The sequence below is a fragment of the Oncorhynchus mykiss genome, chromosome 8, assembly GCF_013265735.2.
Source record: "Oncorhynchus mykiss isolate Arlee chromosome 8, USDA_OmykA_1.1, whole genome shotgun sequence".
Taxonomy (NCBI): domain Eukaryota; kingdom Metazoa; phylum Chordata; class Actinopteri; order Salmoniformes; family Salmonidae; genus Oncorhynchus; species Oncorhynchus mykiss.
The window spans coordinates 52,731,530-52,757,096 of NC_048572.1; the positions used below are offsets into that span (position 1 = coordinate 52,731,530).

A 25,567-nucleotide genomic window follows, 5' to 3' on the forward strand; every position below is an offset into this window, starting at 1 on the left:
TTGGAATCACACTCAAAATTAAAGTGGAAAACCACACTACAGGCTGATCCAACTTTGATGTAATGTCCTTAAAACAAGTCAAAATGAGGCTCAGTAGTGTGTGTGGCCTCCACGTGCCTGTATGACCTCCCTACAACGCCTGGGCATGCTCCTGATGAGGTGGCGGATGGTCTCTTGAGGGATCTCCTCCCAGACCTGGACTAAAGCATCCGCCAACTCCTGGACAGTCTGTGCTGCAACGTGGCGTTGGTGGATGGAGCGAGACATGATGTCCCAGATGTGCTCAATTGGATTCAGGTCTGGGGAACAGGCGGGCCAGTCGATAGCATCAATGCCTTCCTCTTGCAGGAACTGCTGACACACTCCAGCCACATGAGGTCTAGCATTACTTGCATTAGGAGGAACCCAGGGCCAACCGCACCAGCATATGGTCTCACAAGGGATCTGAGGATCTCATCTCGGTACCTAATGGCAGTCAGGCTACCTCTGGCGAGCACATGGAGGGCTGTGCAGCCCCCCAAAGAAATTCCACCCCACACCATAACTGACCCACCGCCAAACCGGTCATGCTGGAGGATGTTGTAGGAAGCAGAACGTTCTCCACGGCGTCGCCAGACTGTCACGTCTGTCACATGTGCTCAGTGTGAACCTGCTTTCATCTGTGAAGAGCACAGGGCGCCAGTGGCGAATTTGCCAATCTTGGTGTTCTCTGGCAAATGCCAAACGTCCTGCACGGTGTTGGGCTGTAAGCACAACCCCCACCTGTGGACGTCGGGCCCTCATACCACCCTCATGGAGTCTGTTTCTGACCGTTTGAGCAGACACATGCACATTTGTGGCCTGCTGGAGGTCATTTTGCAGGGCTCTGGCAGTGCTCCTCCTGCTCCTCCTTGCACAAAAGCGGAGGTAGCGGTCCTGCTGCTGGGTTGTTGCCCTCCTACGGCCTCCTCCATGTCTCCTGATGTACTGGCCTGTCTCCTGGTAGTGCCTCCATGCTCTGGACACTACGCTGACAGACACAGCAAACCTTCTTGCCACAGCTCGCATTGATGTGCCATCCTGGATGAGCTGCACTACCGGAGCCATTTGTGTGGGTTGTAGATGCCGTCTCATGCTACCACTAGAGTGAAAGCACCGCCAGCATTCAAAAGTGACCAAAACATCAGCCAGGAAGCATAGGAACTGAAGTGGTTTGTGGTCACCACCTGCAGAACCACTCCTTTATTGGGGGTGTCTTGCTAATGCCTATAATTTCCACCTGTTGTCTATTCCATTTGCACAACAGCATGTGAAATTTGTCAATCAGTGTTGCTTCCTAAGTGGACAGTTTGATTTCACAGAAGTGTGATGGACTTGGAGTTACATTGTGTGTTTAAGTGTTCCCTTTATTTTTTTGAGCAGTGTATATTAACGATACATATAGGAACATTGGATCGGGATTTGGTTTTTTGTAAAATGACAAATGAAGCAAACTAGAATCTAGCTTTAATATAAACTTTATTACAAGATGGCATACGTCAAAGGTTTTATTTGATAGTCATTGGATAAAACAGCAGAAACAGGAATGTTAATAACTGACTCGGCTTGCGAACTAGGTCATCACAATGACCAGGCAAGCGGTCATAGCAACTAACTGGGCCTGTCCAACATCCAAACGTCATCCACTTTTCAGTCTTAACCCATTGACACTCAGCCATAAAGAATAGAAGGATATGGATATCATATTACACCAAGTACAGCATGGGCTTTACAGCACGAACTCCACAACCCTCTGGATGCACTTAATTCAACAATCAATATTACTGGGGGCCATGAGGAAAAGCAAAGTCCTTTTCGATGCATAGGCCTGGTTTGAACATCACAGTAATTCAATTTACTTTTAGTTCGCTAGGACTTTTGCCTAAAACATCAATTCACTTTGTAATATGTTAAAACCTGGGGGCTGTCATAAAGCGTCTCCGAGTAGGAGTGCTGATCTAGGATTGCGTCCCCCCCAGTCTATAGAACCATATTCATTATGATCTAAAAGGCTTAACTGATCCTAGATTGCCACTCCTACTCTGAGACACTTTACAGGCTCAGTATTCATAGAGGCACATGCAGTAAAAAACACCAAGGTATGTCTCCTTCATTGGTTCAGGGCTACAGGATAACTGGGAAGGTCACAGTGTCATGTATTTCAGTCATATTTCAGACACTTCAGACTGGGTTAAGAGCTGCATGCGAGGGAGTAGGAGAACGAGAACACGGTCAACGAATCCTAGCAATAAGGAAACATCTTTATGCTGCTTTTCAAAGACTATTGTTTAAAGATATTTTAACATTGGCATGACAACCACTAGAGGGAAAAAAATAATAATAATACAATTTTAGCTGTCTGGCTCCACGAAAGAGAAGAGCGTTGCTAACTTTCACAGTAAGCTGGCCTTTCCCACTCGTAATGCGGAGCCACAGTAAGTAACACGATCGACCGTTCCTGAGTGGTTTTAGCGGAGGCCGAGTGTAAAGACTTGGCTATGACAGTACTGAGGAGCAGCAGCAACTTTTGGCTTTCTCAACAGAAAAAAAATGTAATAAAGAACAATGGTTCTATAATGAAAGCATTTCCCTGGTTAAAAGAGTTATTCTTCATTTGATGACTATCTGGCATGGTCCATTCCAATAGAATGGAACAAATGAATAATGAGCCATTTGGAATATTATAAAGAAAATGTGTGTAAATATAAAAATGTAATACTGCTTAGATACAAAAACAAAAAATAAAGAATTCAAAATGATCCCAAGTAGGACTGAAATAAACTAAATATAGTAGCAAGCAGAATGAGACAAGGACCAGTTATCTTGCTCTTGTTTTCACTCCCTTCTCTTCTGCAATCCCTCCATCTCTGGTCAAGCTCAAATAACAGCTTGAAAACCTGCAGGGAAAGACAAAAGTGATACATAAGGACTTGTACTTCCTAATGTTCCATTTATATGAATTCAGACTAAAAAAAGGGACCAATAATTCTGATTGAGTACATCTGATGCCATCGGAAAGTATTCAGACCACTTGACTTTTTCCACATTTTGTTAGGTTACAGCCTTATTCAAAAATGTATTAAAAATAGTTTAGGGACAGTTCCTTCGACCTCATGGCTCGGTTTTTGCTCCGACATGCACTGTCAACTGTGGGACCTTACAGACAGACAGCCGTGGGCCTTTCCAAATCACGTCCAATCAATTGAATTTACCAATTCCAACCAATCATCCTGATCAATGGAAACAGGATGCACCGGAGCTCAATTTAGGGTCTCATAGCAAACGGTTTAAATACGTAAGGTACATTTTTTATTTTTAGTACATTTGCAAACATTTCAAAAAAACTTTTTTTAATCCATTTTAGAATAAGGCTGTAACGTAACAAAATGTGGAAAAAGGGGTCTGAATACTTTCATTAGGCAATGAACAAATATATAAAATGCAAACCGTAGCATCGGTCCCATGTTTCAGGAGTGAAATAAAAGTTGCACGACATTTTCCATATGTACAAAAATTCTCAAATTTTGTGCACAAACTTGTTTACATCCTTGTTAGTGAGCATTTCTCCTTTGTCAAGATAATCCAGCCACCTGACAGGTGTGGCATATCAAGAAGATGATTAAACAACATTACATAGGTATATCCAACCGGCCTCACAACCGCAGACCACGTGTAATCACGCCAGCCTAAGACTTCCACATCTGGCTTCTTCACCTGCAGAATTGTCTGAGGGGGGGGGGGGGGGGGGGGGGGACTATGAACTGGAACTCAGTAAAATCTTTGAAGTTGCTGCATGTTGTGTTTATATTTTTGTTAAGTCTAGTAAAAGCTGCAAGAGCAAATGTTAACCCCCCCCCAAAAATGAACACTACCCTGCCATGACCCCAAAAAATAAGTTTGATAACCACCCCAGCAAATTGCGATCTGTGCAGTTGTGTCACGCCATGATGCCACAGATGTCTCAAGTTGAGGGAGCGTGCAATTGGCATGCTGACTGCAGGAATGTTCAGAGCTGTTGCCAGAGAATTTAATGTTCATTTCACTACCATAAGCTGCTTCCAATGTCGTTTTAGAGAATTTGACAGTATGTCCAACCGGCCTCACAACCGCAGACCACGTGTATGGTATTGTGTGGGTGGGCGGTTTGCTGATGTCAACGTTGTGAAGAGGGTGTCCCATGGTGGCGGTGGGGTTATGGTATGGGCAGGGATCAGCTACAGAGAACGAACACAATTGCCTTTAGCAATGGCAATTTGAATGCACGGGGATGCTGTGATGAGATCCTGAGGCCCATTGTCATGCTGTTCATCCGCCGCCATCACCTCATGTTTCAGCATGACAATGCACAGCCCCATGTCGCAAGGATCTGTACACAATTCCTGGAAGCTGAAAATGTCCCAGTTCTTCCATGGCTTGCATACTCAGACATGTCACCCATTGAGCATGTTTGGGATGCTCTGGATCGACATGTATGACAGCATGTTCCAGTTCCCGCCAATATCCAGCAACTTCACACAGCCATTGAAGAGGAGTGGGTCAACATTCCACAATCAACAGCATGATCCGGTCACGACTTGCAGACTTGTTTTTGAGTTGCTGTGCGTTTTGTTGCCAACCTGTTTTGCTACCTGACAAATTTACGGTTTTTACTTTTTAATTACCGTTTATATTTTTGTTTTTTCCTACTCAACTTTTTCACTCCGGACGCTTTATCTGGACACGGTTCGTCAGGACCTCCAACAGCCGAAGCTAAGTAGTAACATTAACATGATGCCTTCTAATTGCAGTCGCTGTACTCGCCTTACGGCGAGGATAGCTGTGCTACAAGCCCAGCTTCAGACGCAATCGCTAGGCAAGGGTAATTTCAGTGTAGGAAAGGATGAAACAGCGTCTGTGCCACCAGTAAGTACAGATAGTAGTATAAATCCCCTGGCACAGTCCCCGCAGCCGGACAACTTTCTCACGGTTTCTGGAAGGAAATGCTGTAGGAACGCTCAACCGGTGTCGCTCATTCAGCCGACAGAAACTTTCAACCGGTTTTCCCCATTAAGCAGCGGGTCGGAGTCAGAGGCCGAGTCTTCTCTGGTCTCTACTCCTCCCGTTACGGGGTCTGAGACGCCGAAGCTTCCCACCATTAGCTCTGACAAATTGAAAACTCTAGTCATTGGCGACTCCATTACCCGCAGTATTAGACTTGAGAATCATCCAGCGATCATACACTGTTTACCGGGGGGCAGGGCTACCGACGTTAAGGCTAATCTGAAGATGGTGCTGGCTAAAGCTAAAACTGGCGAGTGTAGAGAGTATAGAGATATTGTTATCCACGTCGGCACCAACGATGTTAGGATGAAACAGTCAGAGATCACCAAGCGCAACATAGCTTCTGCGTGTAAATCAGCTAGAAAGATGTGTCGGCATCGAGTAATTGTCTCTGGCCCCCTCCCAGTTAGGGGGAGTGATGAGCTCTACAGCAGAGTCTCACAACTCAATCGCTGGTTGAAAACTGTTTTCTGCCCCTCCCAAAAGATAGAATTTGTAGATAATTGGCCCTCTTTCTGGGACTCACCCACAAACAGGACCAAGCCTGACCTGCTGAGGAGTGACAGACTCCATCCTAGCTGGAGGGGTGCTCTCATTTTATCTACCAACATAGACAGGGCTCTAACTCCTCTAGCTCCACAATGAAATAGGGTGCAGGCCAGGCAGCAGGCTGTTAGCCAGCCTGCCAGCATAGTGGAGTCTGCCACTAGCACAGTCAGTGTAGTCAGCTCAGCTATCACCATTGAGACCGTGTCTGTGCCTCGACCTAGGTTGGGCAAAACTAAACATGGCGGTGTTCGCCTTAGCAATCTCACTAGGATAAAGACCACCTCCATTCCTGTCATTATTGAAAGAGATCATGATACCTCACATCTCAAAATAGGGCTACTTAATGTTAGATCACTTACTTCAAAGGCAATTATAGTCAATGAACTAATCACTGATCATAATCTTGATGTGATTGGCCTGACTGAAACATGGCTTAAGCCTGATGAATTTACTGTGTTAAATGAGGCCTCACCTCCTGGCTACACTAGTGACCATATCCCCCGTGCATCCCGCAAAGGCGGAGGTGTTGCTAACATTTCCGATAGCAAATTTCAATTTACAAAAAAAAAAAAAAGACGTTTTCGTCTTTTGAGCTTCTAGTCATGAAATCTATGCAGCCTACTCAATCACTTTTTATAGCTACTGTTTACAGGCCTCCTGGGCCATATACAGCGTTCCTCACTGAGTTCCCTGAATTCCTATCGGACCTTGTAGTCATAGCGGATAATATTCTAATCTTTGGTGACTTTAATATTCACATGGAAAAGTCCACAGACCCACTCCAAAAGGCTTTCGGAGCCATCATCGACTCAGTGGGTTTTGTCCAACATGTCTCTGGACCCACTCACTGTCACAGTCATACGCTGGACCTAGTTTTGTCCCATGGAATAAATGTTGTGGATCTTAATGTTTTTCCTCATAATCCTGGACTATCGGACCACCATTTTATTACGTTTGCAATTGCAACAAATAATCTGCTCAGACCCCAACCAAGGATCATCAAAAGTCGTGCTATAAATTCACAGACAACACAAAGATTCCTTGATGTCCTTCCAGATTCCCTCTGTCTACCCAAGGACGCCAGAGGACAAAAATCAGTTAACCACCTAACTGAGGAACTCAACTTAACCTTGCGCAATACCCTAGATGCAGTTGCACCCCTAAAAACTAAAAACATTTCTCATAAGAAACTAGCTCCCTGGTACACAGAAAATACCCGAGCTCTGAAGCAAGCTTCCAGAAAATTGGAACGGAAATGGCGACACACCAAACTGGAAGTCTTCCGACTAGCTTGGAAAGACAGTACTGTGCAGTACCGAAGAGCCCTTACTGCTGCTCGATCATCCTATTTTTCTAACTTAATTAAGGAAAATAAGAACAATCCGAAATTCCTTTTTGATACTGTCGCAAAGCTAACTAAAAAGCAGCATTCCCCAAGAGAGGATGACTTTCACTTTAGCAGTGATAAATTCATGAACTTCTTTGAGGAAAAGATTATGATTATTAGAAAGCAAATTACGGACTCTTCCTTAAATCTGCGTATTCCTTCAAAGCTCAGTTGTCCTGAGTCTGCACAACTCTGCCAGGACCTAGGATCAAGAGAGACACTCAAGTGTTTTAGTACTATATCTCTTGACACAATGATGAAAATAATCATGGCCTCTAAACCTTCAAGCTGCATACTGGACCCTATTCCAACTAAACTACTGAAAGAGCTGCTTCCTGTGCTTGGCCCTCCTATGTTGAACATAATAAACGGCTCTCTATCCACCGGATGTGTACCAAACTCACTAAAAGTGGCAGTAATAAAGCCTCTCTTGAAAAAGCCAAACCTTGACCCAGAAAATATAAAAAACTATCGGCCTATATCGAATCTTCCATTCCTCTCAAATTTTAGAAAAGGCTGTTGCGCAAAAACTCACTGCCTTCCTGAAGACAAACAATGTATACGAAATGCTTCAGTCTGGTTTTAGACCCCATCATAGCACTGAGACGGCACTTGTGAAGGTGGTAAATGACATTTTAATGGCATCGGACCGAGGCTCTGCATCTGTCCTCGTGCTCCTAGACCTTAGTGCTGCTTTTGATACCATCGATCACCACATTCTTTTGGAGAGATTGGAAACCCAAATTGGTCTACACGGACAAGTTCTGGCCTGGTTTAGATCTTATCTGTCGGAAAGATATCAGTTTGTCTCTGTGAATGGTCTGTCCTCTGACAAATCAACTGTAAATTTCGGTGTTCCTCAAGGTTCCGTTTTAGGACCACTATTGTTTTCACTATATATTTTACCTCTTGGGGATGTTATTCGAAAACATAATGTTAACTTTCACTGCTATGCGGATGACACACAGCTGTACATTTCAATTAAACATGGTGAAGCCCCAAAATTGCCCTTGCTAGAAGAATGTGTTTCAGACATAAGGAAGTGGATGGCTGCAAACTTTCTACTTTTAAACTCGGACAAAACAGAGATGCTTGTTCTAGGTCCCAAGAAACAAAGAGATCTTCTGTTGAATCTGACAATTAATCTTAATGGTTGTACAGTCGTCTCAAATAAAACTGTGAAGGACCTCGGCGTTACTCTGGACCCTGATCTCTCTTTTGAAGAACATATCAAGACCATTTCAAGGACAGCTTTTTTCCATCTACGTAACATTGCAAAAATCAGGAACTTTCTGTCCAAAAATGATGCAGAAAAATTAATCCATGCTTTTGTCACTTCCAGGTTAGACTACTGCAATGCTCTACTTTCCGGCTACCCGGATAAAGCACTAAATAAACTTCAGTTAGTGCTAAATACGGCTGCTAGAATCCTGACTAGAACCAAAAAATTTTATCATATTACTCCAGTGCTAGCCTCTCTACACTGGCTTCCTGTCAAAGCAAGGGCTGATTTCAAGGTTTTACTGCTAACCTACAAAGCATTACATGGGCTTGCTCCTATCTATCTCTCTGATTTGGTCCTGCCGTACATACCTACACGTACGCTACGGTCACAAGACGCAGGCCTCCTAATTGTCCCTAGAATTTTTAAGCAAACAGCTGGAGGCAGGGCTTTCTCCTATAGAGCTCCATTTTTATGGAACGGTCTGCCTACCCATGTCAGAGACGCAAACTCGGTCTCAACCTTTAAGTCTCTACTGAAGACTCATCTCTTCAGTGGGTCATATGATTGAGTGTAGTCTGGCCCAGGAGTGGGAGGGTGAACGGAAAGGCTCTGGAGCAACGAACCACCCTTGCTGTCTCTGCCTGGCCGGTTCCCCTCTTTCCACTGGGATTCTCTGCCTCTAACCCTATTGCAGGGGCTGAGTCACTGGCTTTACTGGGGCTCTCTCATGCCGTCCCTGGAGGGGGTGCGTCACCTGAGTGGGTTGAGTCACTGATGTGGTCATCCTGTCTGGGTTGGCGCCCCCCCCCCTTAAGTTGTGCCGTGGCGGAGGTCTTTGTGGGCTATACTCAGCCTTGTCTCAGGATGGTATGTTGGTGGTTGAAGATATCCCTCTAGTGGTGTGGGGGCTGTGCTTTGGCAAAGTGGGTGGGGTTATATCCTTCCTGTTTGGCCCTGTCCGGGGGTGTCCTCGGAGTGGGCCACAGTGTCTCCTGACCCCTCCTGTCTCAGCCTCCAGTATTTATGCTGCAGTAGTTTATGTGTCGGGGGGCTAGGGTCAGTTTGTTATATCTGGAGTACTTCTCCTGTCCTATTCGGTGTCCTGTGTGAATCTAAGTGTGCGTTCTCTAATTCTCTCCTTCTCTCTTTCTCTCTCTCGGAGGACCTGAGCCCTAGGACCATGCCCCAGGACTACCTGACATGATGACTCCTTGCTGTCCCCAGTCCACCTGGCTGTGCTGCTGCTCCAGTTTCAACTGTTCTGCCTTATTATTATTCAACCATGCTGGTCATTTATGAACATTTGAACATCTTGACCATGTTTTGTTATAATCTCCACCCGGCACAGCCAGAAGAGGACTGGCCACCCCACATAGCCTGGTTCCTCTCTAGGTTTCTTCCTAGGTTTTGGCCTTTCTAGGGAGTTTTTCCTAGCCACCGTGCTTCTTCACCTGCATTGCTTGCTGTTTGGGGTTTTAGGCTGGGTTTCTGTACAGCACTTTGAGATATCAGCTGATGTACGAAGGGCTATATAAAATAAATTTGATTGATTGATTGATTGATCAACTCTATGCAAAGGAGATGTGTCGCACTGCATGAGGCAAATGGTGGTCACACCAGATACTGGGGTTTTCTGAACCACGCCGCTACTTTTTTTAAAGGTATGTGACCAACAGTTACATATCTGTATTCTCAGTCATGTGAAATCCATAGGGCCTAATTAATCAATTTAAATTATTTCCTGCTAACTCAGTAAAATCAGATTTTTTTGCATAATTCATTTATATTTTTGTTCAGTATAGTAAAAAAATATATATATACCACCTAGCAGACACTTTAAAACTTCTTGAGTGTAGGGGGCAGGATTTTCATTTAATGCAAAAACATTTTTTTTACCCATTTGAAACTGCCTATTTCTCAGGCCCAGAAACTAGAATATGCATGTAATTGTCAGATTAGGATAGAAAACTCTAAAGTTTCCAAAACGGTCAAAATATTGTCTGTGAGTATAACAGAACTGATATTGCAGGCGAAAACCTGAGGAAAATCCAACAAGGAAGTGCTGTTTTTCCTGACAGCTCTGTTCCATTGGATGCCTTGCCTCCATTTAAAGGGGTATCAACCAGATTCCTTTTCCTATGGCTTCCTCAAGGTGTCAGTCGTTAGACATAGTTTCAGGCTTTTATTTTGAAAAATGAGCGAGAAAGATCACATCGCGTCAGTGGATAGCTGGGTGTTCGCAGAGTTTTGCAGCCATTGTCTCTCCCTCTCCTATTGAAAAAGCCACAGTCCCGGTATATTATCGATTATATATTGTAAAAACAACCTGAGGATTGATTATAAAAGACATTTGACATGTTTGTGGACATTACGGATACTATCTGGAATTTGTCTGCGATGTCGTGACCGCTCGAGTCTGTGGATTTCTGAACATAACGCGCCAAACAAATGGAGGTATTTTGGATATACAAAATAATCTTTATGGAACAAAAGGAACATTTATTGTGTAACTAGGAGTCTCGTGAGTGCAAACATCCAAAGATCAAAGGTAAGCGATTTCATTTATTATTTTTCTGACCAATCTACTTGGCTGCTAGTGTTTGTAATATTTTGTCTACTGAGAGATGTTCTTACATAAACGCTTGTCATGCTTTTGCCAAAAAGCTATATTGAAATCTGACACGCCAGGTGGATTAACAACAAACTAAGCTGTGTTTTGCTATATTGCACTTGTGATTTCATGAAAATTAAAAAATTTTAGTAATTTAATTTGGCACACGGCAATTCAGCGGGTGTTGATGAAAATGATCCCGCTAACATGATGGGTGCGTCAAGAAGTTAATCCAAAGAGACTTACCGTAGAGCGAGTTCAAATCATCTTTGTGTGTATTTTGATTACAACAGGTGTTGAACCCACAACCATGGCATTGCACACGCTTACCAACTGAGCCATACAGGTCCATAATATACCATAGTGTACATTTGAGTTTTCATAACACGGGTTTGCTGTGTTTAGTGTCAAAATGGACGTGTTGTTCTTACCGTGGTGAGTGTCACACATGCTGGCCGTCTCCCGCTCCATCAGGCTTAATCTGCATCTGGGCCTGCATCTTGGTAATCATCTCCTGCATTCTCCTCAGCTGCACAGAACAAAATAAACATAACATTAATACCAAAACATAGAACACTGAGTACCTGGCTAAACCCCCCCCCCCATGAAATAAACATATTGCAGTCCAACTATAAGTGAGGATATAAGAGGTAATGTGGGTGGGCTATTCAAAATAGTGATATTTGAATGGAAGTATACAGTATAAGGGTAGTGTGAGTGGTAGGTGGTGAGAGAGGGATATGAATGCTTAGCTATCCCACCTCAGCCTCCTTCTCCTGCAGGATCATGTCCTTGTCCATTTCCTCCGGCTCCGGTCCCTTCCTGTAACACGGACACAGATTTGTTGAGTTAGGCTCAAGGCACAATCATTGGGGAGACTTGCCATAAATATCCACATAAATGAACACTGGAAATCTCATACATTTCAAGTTATTACATAGTTTGTGCATTCAGAAGAAAATGCAGTATTCAAAAGCATATCATTGTCATTCATAGAATCAGCAGAAAGGTGGAAGAGTGAAAACTCTTCGGGAAGACAGTTTGGTAAATCCCCACGTCTGGTGGTTGTGTGTGGTGCAGTTTCTAGCTTTCTAGTATTTAAGCAGACGTGACGAAAGCAACACTTAGAAAGTAGAAAGAGCCAGAGGTAAATTAGTGAGAGAGAGAAAGAACAGATTAGTGGGCTAGAAAAGTAGAAAGCTGGGTGTTAAAGTGAAAGAGGGCAAGCTGCAGAAGCAAGAAGAGAGCAGCAAGGTTGTGAGACAGGGAGGATAGTGGTACCTCCCATATTGAAAACAGTACCTCCAACAGTCCACTCAGAGGATTGGACAGACCAGACCATCATTGGGCTGATGGTGAGCCAATAGGAAGGCAGTAAAATCTCTCCCTTCTCCTGGATTGGCTATAGAGGAAGGTCTCAAAGAATCCAAAGGGTCCACACTCCTAGAGTTAAATGATACCCATACTACTACTACCACCCATACTACTACAAATACAACCTATATGCTGGTTAAAAACCCCATAGCCCACTAAAAAAAGAAAACCATAAAGATTTTTAAAAAAATTGCCCACAGACTATACATGCCTAACTCAAACCCACTACCAAGGTCAAATTGCTGTAGAATGTACATCCAAAATTATAGTTTAACTTAAAATGTTTTCGTTTTTTCAACCATGTAATATTAATGAACACATGGAGATTTACTTTCAATGCTGACTATTGCCCAATCACTTCTTGATAGACATTAACACAAGATAAGTGGAACTGGCTGACTCTGAGACACTGTATTAGTTAGCCAGATAAGTCATTAAAATCCAAGAAAGTCAAGCCACACATGAGTCTTGTGTTACAAATGTCTCAACACTATCAACCTGCACTGTTATATTAAGCCTTTGTGTCTTTGGTTGTATATTATATTACTGCGTATGGGAAGTTTTGGAGGCAGGCAGGGTACAGAAAGGCAAGCAGACAGAACGGTACGTACGCAGGAGACAGAACGTAACCATGAGAGGACAACCTGCCGCCTCGTTTGAGGCGCTCCGAACGGAAATTCTCGTAGTGTAGGTCCTGGGTCACCTCCTGCAGGTCCTGCATGTGGGTGCTGTAGATGGATAGGTGTCAGTCGATCAATCAAGCACTAAACCAACTACTCAACTCAAGATCGTCATAAGCGAAACACCAAGCAGTATGTGAGATGGGACAGCCACTGCTCATGACTGACACTTAATGGATTGACAACATATTATACAACTGACACAGCTTTTGTAGTATAAGCCAAATCAACCATAAACACTCAATTTAAAAATTGAGTTATTATTATTTTTTTTTAAATTTTAAATCGCCAAGCCACTATTTCAAGTTGGGATTCTCAAGCTGCTATTCAAGTTTTATATATGAAGAAACCAGAGCGAGCCCCTCCGGGGATGACCCAGCGCAGGCCCTCGCTCTCCCACCCACTCACATGAGCATGGTGCGTAGCTTGAGGAAGTCGTTGTGCTCGGGGTTCTCCACCTCCACCACACCCCAGGGATACAGGCGACCCCGCACCTTCTTCCCCTTGGCCTCGATCTGCTGGTTGGAGCCAACCACCGCAAAGGGAATACTGGCCTGGAGGGAGGAGAGAGAGCAGGTGCTGACGGTCAAAACAGATAGCATGTTTGCGACGGTGGCGATTGCATACCATTCTGAGCTTATTTGTAAAGTTGTATGTTTTCTTTTGATTTTAAATTTGCTAGTAACTTTCAGGAACAGTAGTAAAAGTCTCAAAGAAACCATGCTCAATTTCAATTCCGGTCACCAAAATGATTGACACCCTAGATAAAAGATGACAGGGGGAGTTAAGCATGTCTTGGGGGTATAATTGTTGACCCTCTAACTTTCTCATTTATAATTTTTCACCATTCATTCAAGATTATTTGTAATCATAGTAGGATCAAAATTAATGTAGAAGAGTTTAGAAACATTCCATTCTTAATTACAATTAAAGTGGCCACAAAATGACAATAGATTATTTATCGTTCATTTCTATTTGGCCCAAAATAACTCTGAAACATAACCAAGATGAACTGCAAAGCGTCACAAGCTTGATGTAGTCAAGTGCTAGGAATACTGGACCAAATAATACACTTTTGACTACTTTCTTTATAAGAATCTTTAGGGGTGTCAATTGACACCTACCTTTTTGAGAGAAAATATTAATTATTAAAAACAAAACCTCTTTCTCTGAACAATTGTACTAGTATAAAATATAATTTGAGATTTTTTTTGATGTGCATACAATATAGATCCGTATTAAAATTATTTATTTGATAGTTATTATTGCTCATCTTTATCAAGGATTCCAATACTTTCAGACCCCACCGTATGCTGAAATGTCAAATGGGGTTCAGAATCCTTATGGAGGCAGGACCGAGTCTAGAAAAGGAGGTGGGGATTACTTTGAGAATCCTCGTCTGCTCCTTGAAGTCTTCGTCCTCGTCAGACTCCGCGTCGGGGAGATGGTATATCTTGATGCCGTGCTCATCAATCTCATCCAGAATCTACAGCCACACACAGGAATATGGAGGATATAGACATAATTTGGGCTATTTACTTTAGCTGCACTTTAACTATTAAATTGAATATATAGTACTTTATTAATCCAGAGGGATTATTCAAATACAGGCAGCACATGGGTGCAGTTGTATCATATGAAAGGAAGATCACTACATCTACATCCCTTGTGCGAGACGACTTAAAAAAAAACCTTCTCCCATTGTATACTTTTTAGAGTCAGGTTGAGCTATAACGTACCCTGCGCTTGAGCCTCTCCCTCTCCCTCAGGGTGAGTGTGTCGGCCTTGGCGATGACAGGGACCACGTTGACTTTGTTGTGGATGGCCTTCATGAACTGTACATCCAGAGGCTTCAGCCTGAGAGAGAGAGAAAGGGAGAGCGTGTAAGAACTGTGGGGGGGGGGGGGGGGGGGGTGTTAAAAAGTACATGTTGAAAATGTGTGTATACCCGTGGCCTAATGGGGAGATGAAGTAGAAGCAGCAGTGAACACGGTTGTCCACGATGTGCCGTCGGTTCAGACCGCTCTCGTCGTGGAGATAGCGCTCAAACTGGTCGTCGATGTAGGCGATGATGGTGCTGAAACTGGAGAAACGAGAAGCAGCAGCTGTTAGAAAAGCCAACCCATATAACACCGTATGACATGAGTAGAGCAATGGGGAATGACATTTTAGATAGTGGTGTCTGCCACGTCCAGAAACTCATGTAAAACTAAGCTTAAACTTTTAAAATGTGAACTATCTATCCCTTCAAATTTTAGAAAAATATATTTTTAAAACGATAAAAATGTTAGTTCAACTATATTCCAACAATAACAATTTCCATGTTGGACAAAAGAAGGTGGGCAGTGGCATACCAGTCCTGGCTGTTGATGGCGTCGCCGTATCCAGGTGTGTCCACCACGGTGAGGCGGAGCTTCACCCCTCTCTCCTCGATCTCAACCGTAGATGCCTCGATCTGAACCGTGCGCTCAATCTTCTCTGTGGGACAAAATGAAAAGGAGACCAGGGGGAGAGGAAAATGTTTTTTTAATTATTTTTTTAAAACTTTTGAGATACTCTTGAGGCTTACTGACTAAATGAGGGGTGATTTGGTGTAATCTGTTTAAAATGACTCCCATTAGGTTATGCAGGAAGAAATTTGGTTTTGATAGTTAGCAGAAAGTTTGGCCTTGGTGTGTGTGTGTGTGTGTATAACCATTACCTGCTGCTCCGGGGATCACTCTCTCTGGGTAGAGATCCGTAAGGAACAGACTGTTGATGAGGGTGGACTTCCCCAGACCAGACTCACCTAAACAGAACACACAGAATCAATATATATATAAAAAAGAGAAAATCAAAAAGAACAGACTATTGTGCCTGTAAAGCAATATACTCAATTACCTTTGAGTCTACGAACCACAAATACTACAAAAATCTACAATTAGATGTGTGCAGGGTGAACCTTTTTCCACAAAATACCCAATGTAATGGGCACACTACATTTGCAGCCAAGCAGCTTCCTACACATTAGGCCTTTCATTGCGTGGGAAAAGCATGAACCTCACAGTAAAACAAGACAAACATTTTCCTTAGTCAAAAATGCAACAAGCTCAAGTGAAGGGTCGCTGCTTCCCCAATCAAAAGCCCTGGATTAACACAGAGGTACGTGCTAAACTAAAGGACAGAGCTACCGCACACAAAAGGTAAATTTAGGAACAAGGTTAAAAACCTATTACACTGACGCTCAATGTATATAGCAGGGGCTACAGACTAGTTGTGATTTATTCAACGATGCCTCTACCAGACAAACTCAATGAATTTTATGCACTCTGACCAAAAAAACACGAAAGGGCCCCCGCCGTCCTAGAGGACTTCGTCATGTTGCCCTTGGAGAGCGAGATCACCAAGGTTTAACAATCCCAAAGCTATGGGGTCAGATATTCCAGGGCACGTACTCAGAGCATTCGCTGTCCAGCTGGCAGGCATCTTCAAACTCTCCTACCACCAACAGATCTACAGACGATACAATCTCAATTGCACTCCACACTGCGCTCTCCCACCTAGAGAAGAGGAATACCTACGTGAGAATGCTGTTCATCGACTACAGTGCAACACTATATTGCCCTCCAAGCTCGGGACCCTGAGACTGAACACCTCCATCTGCAACTGGATCCTGGACTTCCTGACAGGCTGTCCACTGGTGGTGAGAGTAGGCTGACCCTCAACACGGGGGCCCCCCCAGGGGTATTTAACCACGACTGTGGCCACACACAACTCCCAATCTATCATCATGTTTGCTGATGACATGATGGTGGTAGGCCTGATCAACAATGTTAAGACAGCCTTCAGGGAGGAGGTGAGAAAACTGGCAGTGTGGTGCCAGGGCAACAGGATGGACTACAAAAAAATAAAAAATCTACAGGGGTAGTGGAAGGTCAAGAGCGTCACGTTCCTGTGTCCATATCACTGAGGACTTAACATGGTCCTCACACCAGAACAGTCGTGAAGGCACGGCAACGCATCTTCTCCCTCAGGAGGCTGAAACGATTTGGCATGGCCCCTCAGATGGCACGGCAACTGCACCGTCTGCAACAGCAAGACCGGACAGCCCAGCGCATCACTGGGGGTGAGCTCCAAGCCATTCAGGACATGCATACCAGCTGCTGTCTGAGACAGGTCTGGAAAATTGCCAAAGACTACAGCCACCTGAGACATGGACTGTTATCCATGCTTCCGTCTGGCAGGCAGTCCTGGTGAATCAAGACTCAGACAAACAGACTCCTGAACAGCTTCTATCCCCTGGCCATAAGACTGTTAAAGTGCTAACAACTACTGATCTCCCACTCCCACAGACTATCCACACTGACTATGCCCATCCACAGGTCTCAACCCACTCAGACAACCTACACTGCTACAAAAATTATTATTGATTCGATGCACGACAGTCCACAGATTGATTACCTTTAGTATTTACCTTTAGTACACTGCTCAAAAAAATAAAGGGAACCCTTAAACAACACAATGTAACTGCAAGTCAATCACACTTCTGTGAAATCAAACTGTCCACTTAGGAAGCAACACTGATTGACAATAAATTTCACATGCTGTTGTGCAAATGGAATAGACAACAGGTGGAAATTATAGGCAATTAGCAAGACACCCCCAATAAAGGAGTGGTTCTGCAGGTGGTGACCACAGACAACTTCTCAGTTCCTATGCTTCCTGGCTGATGTTTTGGTCACTTTTGAATGCTGGCGGTGCTTTCACTCTAGTGGTAGCATGAGACGGAGTCTACAACGCACACAAGTGGCTCAGGTAATGCAGCTCATCCAGGATGGCACATCAATACGAGCTGTGGCAAGAAGGTTTGCTGTGTCTGTCAGCGTAGTGTCCAGAGCATGGAGGCGCTACCAGGAGACAGGCCAGTACATCAGGAGACGTGGAGGAGGCCGTAGGAGGGCAACAACCCAGCAGCAGGACCGCTACCTCCGCCTTTGTGCAAGGAGGAGCACTGCCAGAGCCCTGCAAAATTACCTCCAGCAGGCCACAAATGTGCATGTGTCTGTTCAAACGGTCAGAAACAGACTCCATGAGGGTGGTATGAGGGCCCGACGTCCACAGGTGGGGGTTGTGCTTACAGCCCAACACCGTGCAGGACGTTTGGCATTTGCCAGAGAACACCAAGATTGGCAAATTTGCCACTGGCGCCCTGTGCTCTTCACAGATGAAAGCAGGTTCACACTGAGCACATGTGACAGACGTGACAGTCTGGAGACGCCGTGGAGAACATTCTGCTGCCTGCAACATCCTTCAGCATGACCGGTTTGGCGGTGGGTCAGTCATGGTGTGGGGTGGCATTTCTTTGGGGGGGCCGCACAGCCCATGTGCTCGCCAGAGGTAGCCTGACTGCCATTAGGTACCGAGATGAGATCCTCAGACCCCTTGTGAGACCATATGCTGGTGCGGTTGGCCCTGGGTTCCTCCTAATGCAAGACAATGCTAGACCTCATGTGACTGGAGTGTGTCAGCAGTTCCTGCAAGAGGAAGGCATTGATGCTATGGACTGGCCCGCCCGTTCCCCAGGCCTGAATCCAATTGAGCACATCTGGGACATCATGTCTCGCGCCATCCACCAACGCCACACCAGACTGTCCAGGAGTTGGCAGATGCTTTAGTCCAGGTCTGGGAGGAGATCCCTCAGGAGACCATCCGTCACCTCATCAGGAGCATGCCCAGGCGTTGTAGGGAGGTCTTACAGGCACGTGGAGGCCACACACACTACTGAGCCTCATTTTGACTTGTTTTAAGGACATGACATCAAAGTTGGATCAGCCTGTAGTGTGGTTTTCCACTTTAATTTTGAGTGTGACTCCAAATCCAGACCTCCAAGGGTTGATAAATTTGATTTCCATTGATAATTTGTGTGATTTTGTTGTCAGCACATTCAACTCTGTAAAGAAAAAAGTATTTAATAAGTATTTCATTCATTCAGATCTAGGATGTGTTATTTTAGTGTTCCCTTTATTTTTTTGAGCAGTGTATTTATCCTGCTACTGGTCACTATTACTCCCGTTTACATGTAGGGCTGGGCGATATACATTCAAATTAATTCAATATATATATGTTTTAGCGCAATGTTCCAAACCCATGTATTGGAAGAATCTAGGTTTGAATTCATGAGTGTGTCTTTTTGGTCTCGTATAATTTGCTCCTTCTGTGCTGTGTGCACCTTACTACTCGCACACAGACACCAAGCCCCTCCCCCTGCAGCTCACAACAACGACGAAAGAGCATCGTCATCTCTGACAAGCCGTTTCAAATCGCTATTGCATTTGAGGTTTGGTCAAACATAAAAATCAGTCATATAGACACCTAAACACAGAGACATTATTTTACTGTAATAGAGGAGAACAACCTTTATAACAATAGCCTTTTTATGTCTCAACTCCCAAAATGTAAAACACTGCAGAGCCTAATAAGATGGGAGTATCAATGAACATAATTGTGGACAATGAATGCTCAGTTTGTCATGCGCAGCATTGCAGTACCGCTAGCAGCATTTTAGCCAGACTAATATGCTAGCTGTCTAGTGTGGGTTTTATAAAATGTGCAATGAGCATAAAGACACATTTATATAAGGAACTCTCATTCTGAGAAATAAGCATCTTCTTATCCAGACAGTGGACTACCTATGCTAGTTGACCACCTGTGTTTCAATGTTGAAACAAAGTGAACAGGCTCTGGAAGCCACTACATCTAAATGTGAATCGATTCTCAATTGCTGTACGGTTCTAGAAACATAAATCCCTTCACTTTCATATCAAATTAATTTCACAAAATGCAAAATACACACTTATAGTTCACGGTTAACACAGTTGTAGCAGACAGTATTTTTCAGTGACAACATACAGTATTTCTGGAGTCTTCCGTTTACACAGGTGTTCGGAAACACAGCTAGCCAACTAGTCCACTCGCATAGGTAGCCCACTGTCTTCCATCTGTTTTACGGAAACAAGCACTGTAATATAGAAATATGGCCACCCTATAAAAAGCCACCCTATAAAAAGCTGTGTATCAATTTAACATTTTGTTAACTGAAAATGATTTCTCGCCGATATGAAAGATATGATCCTTATGCAAAACCGTATCGCAAGCGTTGCGTGTTAATGTAAAAAAAAAAAATCCCCTCTACACAAGACACCTTCGTCCAATGACTAATGTAATGGAACTGCGAGTCACGACGAAAGGCTAGAGAGATTGTTTATGAGACTTGTGTTAATATTCTATAGTGCCTGCTACCAGAAGTTGGTCATTATTAGTGGTTGTGCATGGTTCAGTCAAAACAAAATGTAACTTTCATTGGACAAGCAAAAAAGCAGGTTAAACTATTTTGATATTATTTCAGTATTTTTTAGTGGGTCTTAAGGTTGATGGCTTATATTTTACAAGCCCTTAATTCTTTAGATTATTCCAGCTGTTTGAAATACAGTGTATTGATCTTTAATTGTGTAACAAAGCTTTGGCCTATTTAGTGAAAACATTCAAAAAACTAAAAAAAGATATCTACGAAATCACTAATAAGTTAACAAATAAAAATAAAAACGTTTAAAACCAAGCCACGAGGTCAAAGGAATTGTCCCTAGAGCTCCGAGACAGGACTGTATCGAGGCACAGATCTGGGTAAGGGTACCAAAAAATGTCTGGAGCATTGGTCCCCAAGAACAGTGGCCTCAATCATTCTTAAAATGGAAGAATTTTGGACCCTTCCAGACTCTGCCTAGAGCTGGCCGCCTGGCCAAACTGAGCAATCAGGGCAGAAAGGCCTTGATTGGGGAGGTGACCAGGAACGCAATGAACTGTATAGTTTCTCTGTGGAGATGGGAGAACCTTCCAGAAGGACAACCATCTCTGCAGCACTACACCAATCAGGCCTTTATGGTAGAACGGCCAGACGGAAGCCAATCCTCAGTAAAAGGAACATGGCAGCCCGCTTGGAGTTTGTCAAAAGGCACCTAAAGACTCAGACCATGAAAAACAAGATTCTCTGATCTGATGAAACCAAGATTGAGCTCTTTGGAGTGAATGCCAAGCGTTACGTCTGGAGGAAACCTGGCACCATCCCTACGGTGAAGCATGGTGGAGGCAACATCATGCTGTGGGGATGTTTTTCAGGGACTGGGAGACTAGTCAGGATCAAGGGAAAGATGAATGGAGCAAAGTACAGAGAGATTCTTGATGAAATCCTGCTCAGGACCTCAGACTGGGGCAAAGGTTCACCTTCCAACAGGACAACAACCCTAAGCACACAGCCAAGACAACACAGGAGTGGCTTCAGGACAAGTCTCTGAATGTCCTTGAGTGGCCCAGCCAGAGCCAGGACTTGAACCCGATCTCTGGAGAGACCTGAAAATAGCTGTGAAGCAATGCTCCCCATCCAACCTGACAGAGCTTGAGAGGATTGTTAGAGAAGAATTGGAGAAACTCCCCAAATACAGGTGTGCCAAACTTGTAGCGTCATACACAAGAAGACTCAAGGCTGTAATCGCTGCCAAAAGGTGCTTCAATAAAGTACTGAGTAAAGGGTCTGAATACTTATGTAAATGTGATTTCAATTTATTTTCAATAAATTAGCAAACATTTCTAAACCTGTTTTTGCTTTGTCATTATGGGGTATTGTGCGTAGATTGAGAAATAATTTAAAAACACATTTTTTAATAAGGCTGTAAAGTAAAAAAGTGAAGGGGTCTGAATACTTTCCGAATGCACTGTATATACTTGCATTCTCATGTATTTAACCGTCATCGTAGTTCTTGTGTGGTTTTTATTCATAATTTTATTTGTTATTCTGTTCTCTATTCAGCAGAGCCCTGTCCGGTGCTGCCCCTCAGGCACACATTCCACTCTGGTTTATTTTAAGGCAGACATGGAGGGAGAAGAGAGAAAGGACAACCATTTCACACAGTTAAATCAGAGGACCCAGAGACGCCCAGCCTCCATCCATTTATATAGAGGCTGGACTCACAACGGTGACCTAAACAGGGGCCTCTGACATGATCCTACACATATCCCACTCAGACACAAACACTCTGGCACACACGTATGCTGGACATGCATAAACTCACGTTAAAAACTCTAAAAGGAAGTGAGGCGATTTGGAACAGTGCTTAATGACAAAAAAAATTAGGGGGGGGGGTAATGTTATTTGTGAGGAGAGGCTATGGGAAAAGGAAATGTCAACTAGCTAACTGTCCGGGCACAAGGTCAAATAAGTCACATTCCATTCTGTCGACAGCATGAAGTGATAGCTTAAATGCTTAGAACAAACAGTTGTTTCTGTTAAAAAGATATATAGAATGTTTGGCAAAGAAAAAAAGCTATCCTTCCAACTCAAAATGAATCAAGGAAATGCATAGTGGGTTGTCACGAGACCAGTATTGCGATATTCTGAAGTATCGTGGCAAAGAAACAAAACATGAAGCCGATTTAATTTCTTGAGGAAAACAGTCCTGATATTAGAAACAAGCACCATTATTTTGTCACATGTTTATTTTGCAAGCTATAGCACTCACAATTTTCCATAAAGTAGGTTTTTATAGGACCATAGAGTTTAGTCTAATTCTGGTTTTATTTTTTTGCCATGGAAAATCTGGTATCATAGTATTGTGATACTGGTATCGTGACAACCCTATTAATATGCATTGCTTGCTGTTATATTCCTAAAATGGTTATGATCTGACAAAGCTGTGTGAACATTATCATTTTGGCACACATTCCCCTTTGAAGGCCAAAACTCATCTCTACTGAAGTGAGAAAAAAACTGCAACAAGAAAATGGCTGACACTCACCGACAAGCAAAGACACAAAGTGGTTTTATGCAAAGCTCAAACAACTGGTGTAGACGTTCTGTCTAAGGCTCGATACTACATACGAACAATAGAATACTCTCAAAACAAAAACACCAGACATTTCTTAAGTTCCAAATATCATGACACTCACCAACTACCATGAGGGTGAACTCAAAGCCCTTTTTGACTGACTTGCGGTGCACCTGGTTGGGCAGGTTGGCAAAGCCCACATACCCCGGGGTCTCTGGGTTGGTGAACTGACCCTGCTGTAATACATGAGACAACAACATGAGCATCTGAGTCATTCAACTCAGGAATACCATAATTTAAATGTTGTCATGGGCTGTGTAAATCACAGCAACAAAGATTAAAACCAGCAATTAGGCCACTACTCAAAAGAAACAGCTGTCCACGAATGACCTTTGGGTGAGGTGACTGTCTCGTCTCTGCCATCTCTTTGCAAAAACATGATTTCCTGCATTCTAACAGGCCTGTACGTAACCAGGGAGAATATGCAGTCTAACCAAAGTGTTTCAAAGTTATGCCTAAACCTATCTATTCAGCTTATAAACAGATGTGAGGAAGGAGCATATATTACATTACATCTAGAGCGGCAGATAGCCTAGTGGCCAGTAACCGAAAGGTTGCTGGGTCGAATACCCGAGCAGACCGTGAAAAATATATCGATGGGCCCTTGAGCAAGGCACTTAACCCTAATTTACTCCAGGGGTGCCATACTACTATGGCTGCCCCTGCAAAACAACATTTTACTGTACGTGGTGTATGTGACAAAAAAATTGTCACTATAAAATAGCTAGGCTAAGCTCATACATTGGAGTGTTCTCATTTCAACCCAGGTCAAGGCACAACAGTGAGTCATGAAGAAAGCAGCTGCCTGGAAGCATCTGCTAGCGTGACCATGCATTCTGTAATTAAGTCTGTCTCTGGTATGATTATACACAATATTTGCATCCTCTATGCTCAATTGTTGTTTTTTTAAACTCAATGTCTGCAATGGTTTAATTCTAATAAATCCTGATTTTCCCAAAGCAGATTCACATCCGGTTTATATAGGCCTAATCAAAATAAGCTCCCTCTGAAATCATTATTGGACAGCCTGACAGTATTACTTAGATTAAATAAACGGAGAGGAAGCAGCATCCTCTTATGCTGGGTCGGGAACGTACCTTAATTTTTTCAGCCTGAGACATTTTGCACTCTTTCAACCTGCCAGAGAACAGAGAACATTACATGTCAACTGTAACGTACTCCTGTTTCTTTTGTTTGTTAGCAGAGCATGCAAATACTATATCAATAGGCCTAGCTATAACTTGGAAGAGAATGACGAGTGTACAACAAAATGGAGGATAGCCTACCTACATGATTTAGTGGACCGTGAGACAGGAAGTCTGCTTTCTGCTCAATAATGACTTTCCGAAAGAATATCTAACCTCAAATAACTGACAGCCTTACCTTCCAAAGATGTTGTTACGCGCTTTCACTTCACAGATGCATGTACACAAGTTGGTTTTAACTTGAATTCAACTTTCCATTCTGTTCTTTTATTTAGTGAGTTAGTGCCTTTTCTACTACAGTATACCTATAAAAAAAAAGAAGCTTGAAGCGATAACAAAACTTCCTACAGTTAGTTAGCGCATTAACTGCTCTCTGAACTTTTATTTGTTCAACGCGGAGCAGTGGAAGTCTGAAATAAAAAAAACTAGCGTTAGGTGTTGAAAGCGCTGTCCCAAAGAATTAAATACAACTAAACATTGCAGTTACCTTAAATATGCCTAGTTAATTTAACGCTAATAATATCACAAAACATGATCTTATCATGTTAACACCTTCAAGCTAGCTGGCAAACAAGTATTTCAAACAGGGCCGTGTAGACAAACTGTAAATTGATTACTGTATCACGGGGTTTCAAATGGTAGCTATCCAACACTGACCATTAAACCGGCGAGGTGTCTAAACGCAAGCATTGAAAACTAGCCAACTAATTAGCAAGTAGCTAGCTACTTTGCTAACAAGCTATTTGGGAAGCGGTAGAAAATTAAAGCAACGTATCTTATTCAACGAGACAGTTTAAAATGTCATGAATATTGCTAATAAATACAATATTTACCGTTTTGATTGTCACTGAAAGAAAACCGTGTGGGTTAGGTGCATATATACAGTCATTGGTTTGGAGGCCGGACTGGCGAACAACACCTCAAATTTCGGATCTTCTTCAGCACAAGGACCAGAATGCATTGGGCGTTGACTGTCCCCAAATTGGTCCTCTTATAATGTATTGATTTTTCTTATCAATAAAATTGAACACGTCATTCTACTACCAACGATTTTCTTTACAATTTGTAATGCAACCGCTATTCATCACCACCAACGTCATCGCCAACCATCATTATCATAGAGTTTAAAAAATCTAAACTCATCATGAGTGGCTCAACTGCTTGCATACCGACATCCATCCCCACCACATTGCGAGCAAAACCTTTTAGTAACAGCAGAGAGATAAACACATTTTTATCTTAGAGAGTTAATTTCGTGCAATTCTACACATTTTGCCATGCGGTGTAGAGAAGATGTTGCCATTTTAAAGCATGTTTGCAGAAATTATATACATTTTGCCATGGGGTGGAAAGAAGATTTTGCGTATGTATAACTAATTTCACATAATTATACTAATTTTGCCATGCAACCTGGACTCATACACTAGATGTTACATAGTAAAGTAAATCCAGTTCTCATACACTAGACATGACATGTAAATCCAGAACATACAAAAATATGACATGTTCATTTTGATATGGTTTCTTAAGACAGGTTACTGAAGGCAAAACAAAAGGAAGATGG

The 25,567-nt window shown here is 43.1% G+C and overlaps 1 protein-coding gene across 4 annotated transcripts; it reads right to left on the reverse strand.

Annotated features, from left to right (window-relative positions):
• Positions 1 to 1,480: 1,480 nt before the first annotated feature.
• On the reverse strand, positions 1,481 to 25,073 carry LOC110530084 (septin-2B). 4 transcript variants are annotated; one of them, XM_021612884.2, is made up of 14 exons: positions 24,837 to 25,073; positions 24,182 to 24,308; positions 23,896 to 23,935; positions 22,860 to 22,974; positions 15,586 to 15,672; positions 15,239 to 15,362; positions 14,833 to 14,967; positions 14,624 to 14,741; positions 14,269 to 14,370; positions 13,293 to 13,438; positions 12,816 to 12,932; positions 11,592 to 11,652; positions 11,262 to 11,359; positions 1,481 to 2,915 (listed from the first exon to the last, which is right to left on the reverse strand). In XM_021612884.2, the coding sequence occupies exons 3-13, from the start codon at positions 23,917 to 23,919 to the stop codon at positions 11,273 to 11,275; spliced, it is 1,116 nt and encodes a 371-aa protein (XP_021468559.1). In that variant the 5' UTR covers positions 23,920 to 23,935; positions 24,182 to 24,308; positions 24,837 to 25,073; the 3' UTR covers positions 1,481 to 2,915; positions 11,262 to 11,272. The 4 variants fall into 4 exon arrangements, with proteins under 4 accessions (XP_021468559.1, XP_021468558.1, XP_021468557.1 ...); XM_021612883.2 differs by having other exon boundaries at positions 24,182 to 24,413; XM_021612882.2 differs by lacking the exon at positions 24,182 to 24,308 and having other exon boundaries at positions 24,837 to 25,066.
• Between the last annotated feature and the right edge of the window lie 494 nt (positions 25,074 to 25,567).

Coding starts and splice junctions, on each gene's coding strand:
- LOC110530084 (XM_021612884.2), bottom strand. CDS start 23,919: ATGTCTCAGGCTGAAAAAATTAAG. Junction 14,742..14,832: donor ATCTCCCCATTAGGCCACGG/GTATACACACAT, acceptor TCTCTCTCTCAG/GCTGAAGCCTCTGGATGTAC. Junction 13,439..14,268: donor AGCAGACGAGGATTCTCAAA/GTAATCCCCACC, acceptor TCCTCCCTCCAG/GCCAGTATTCCCTTTGCGGT.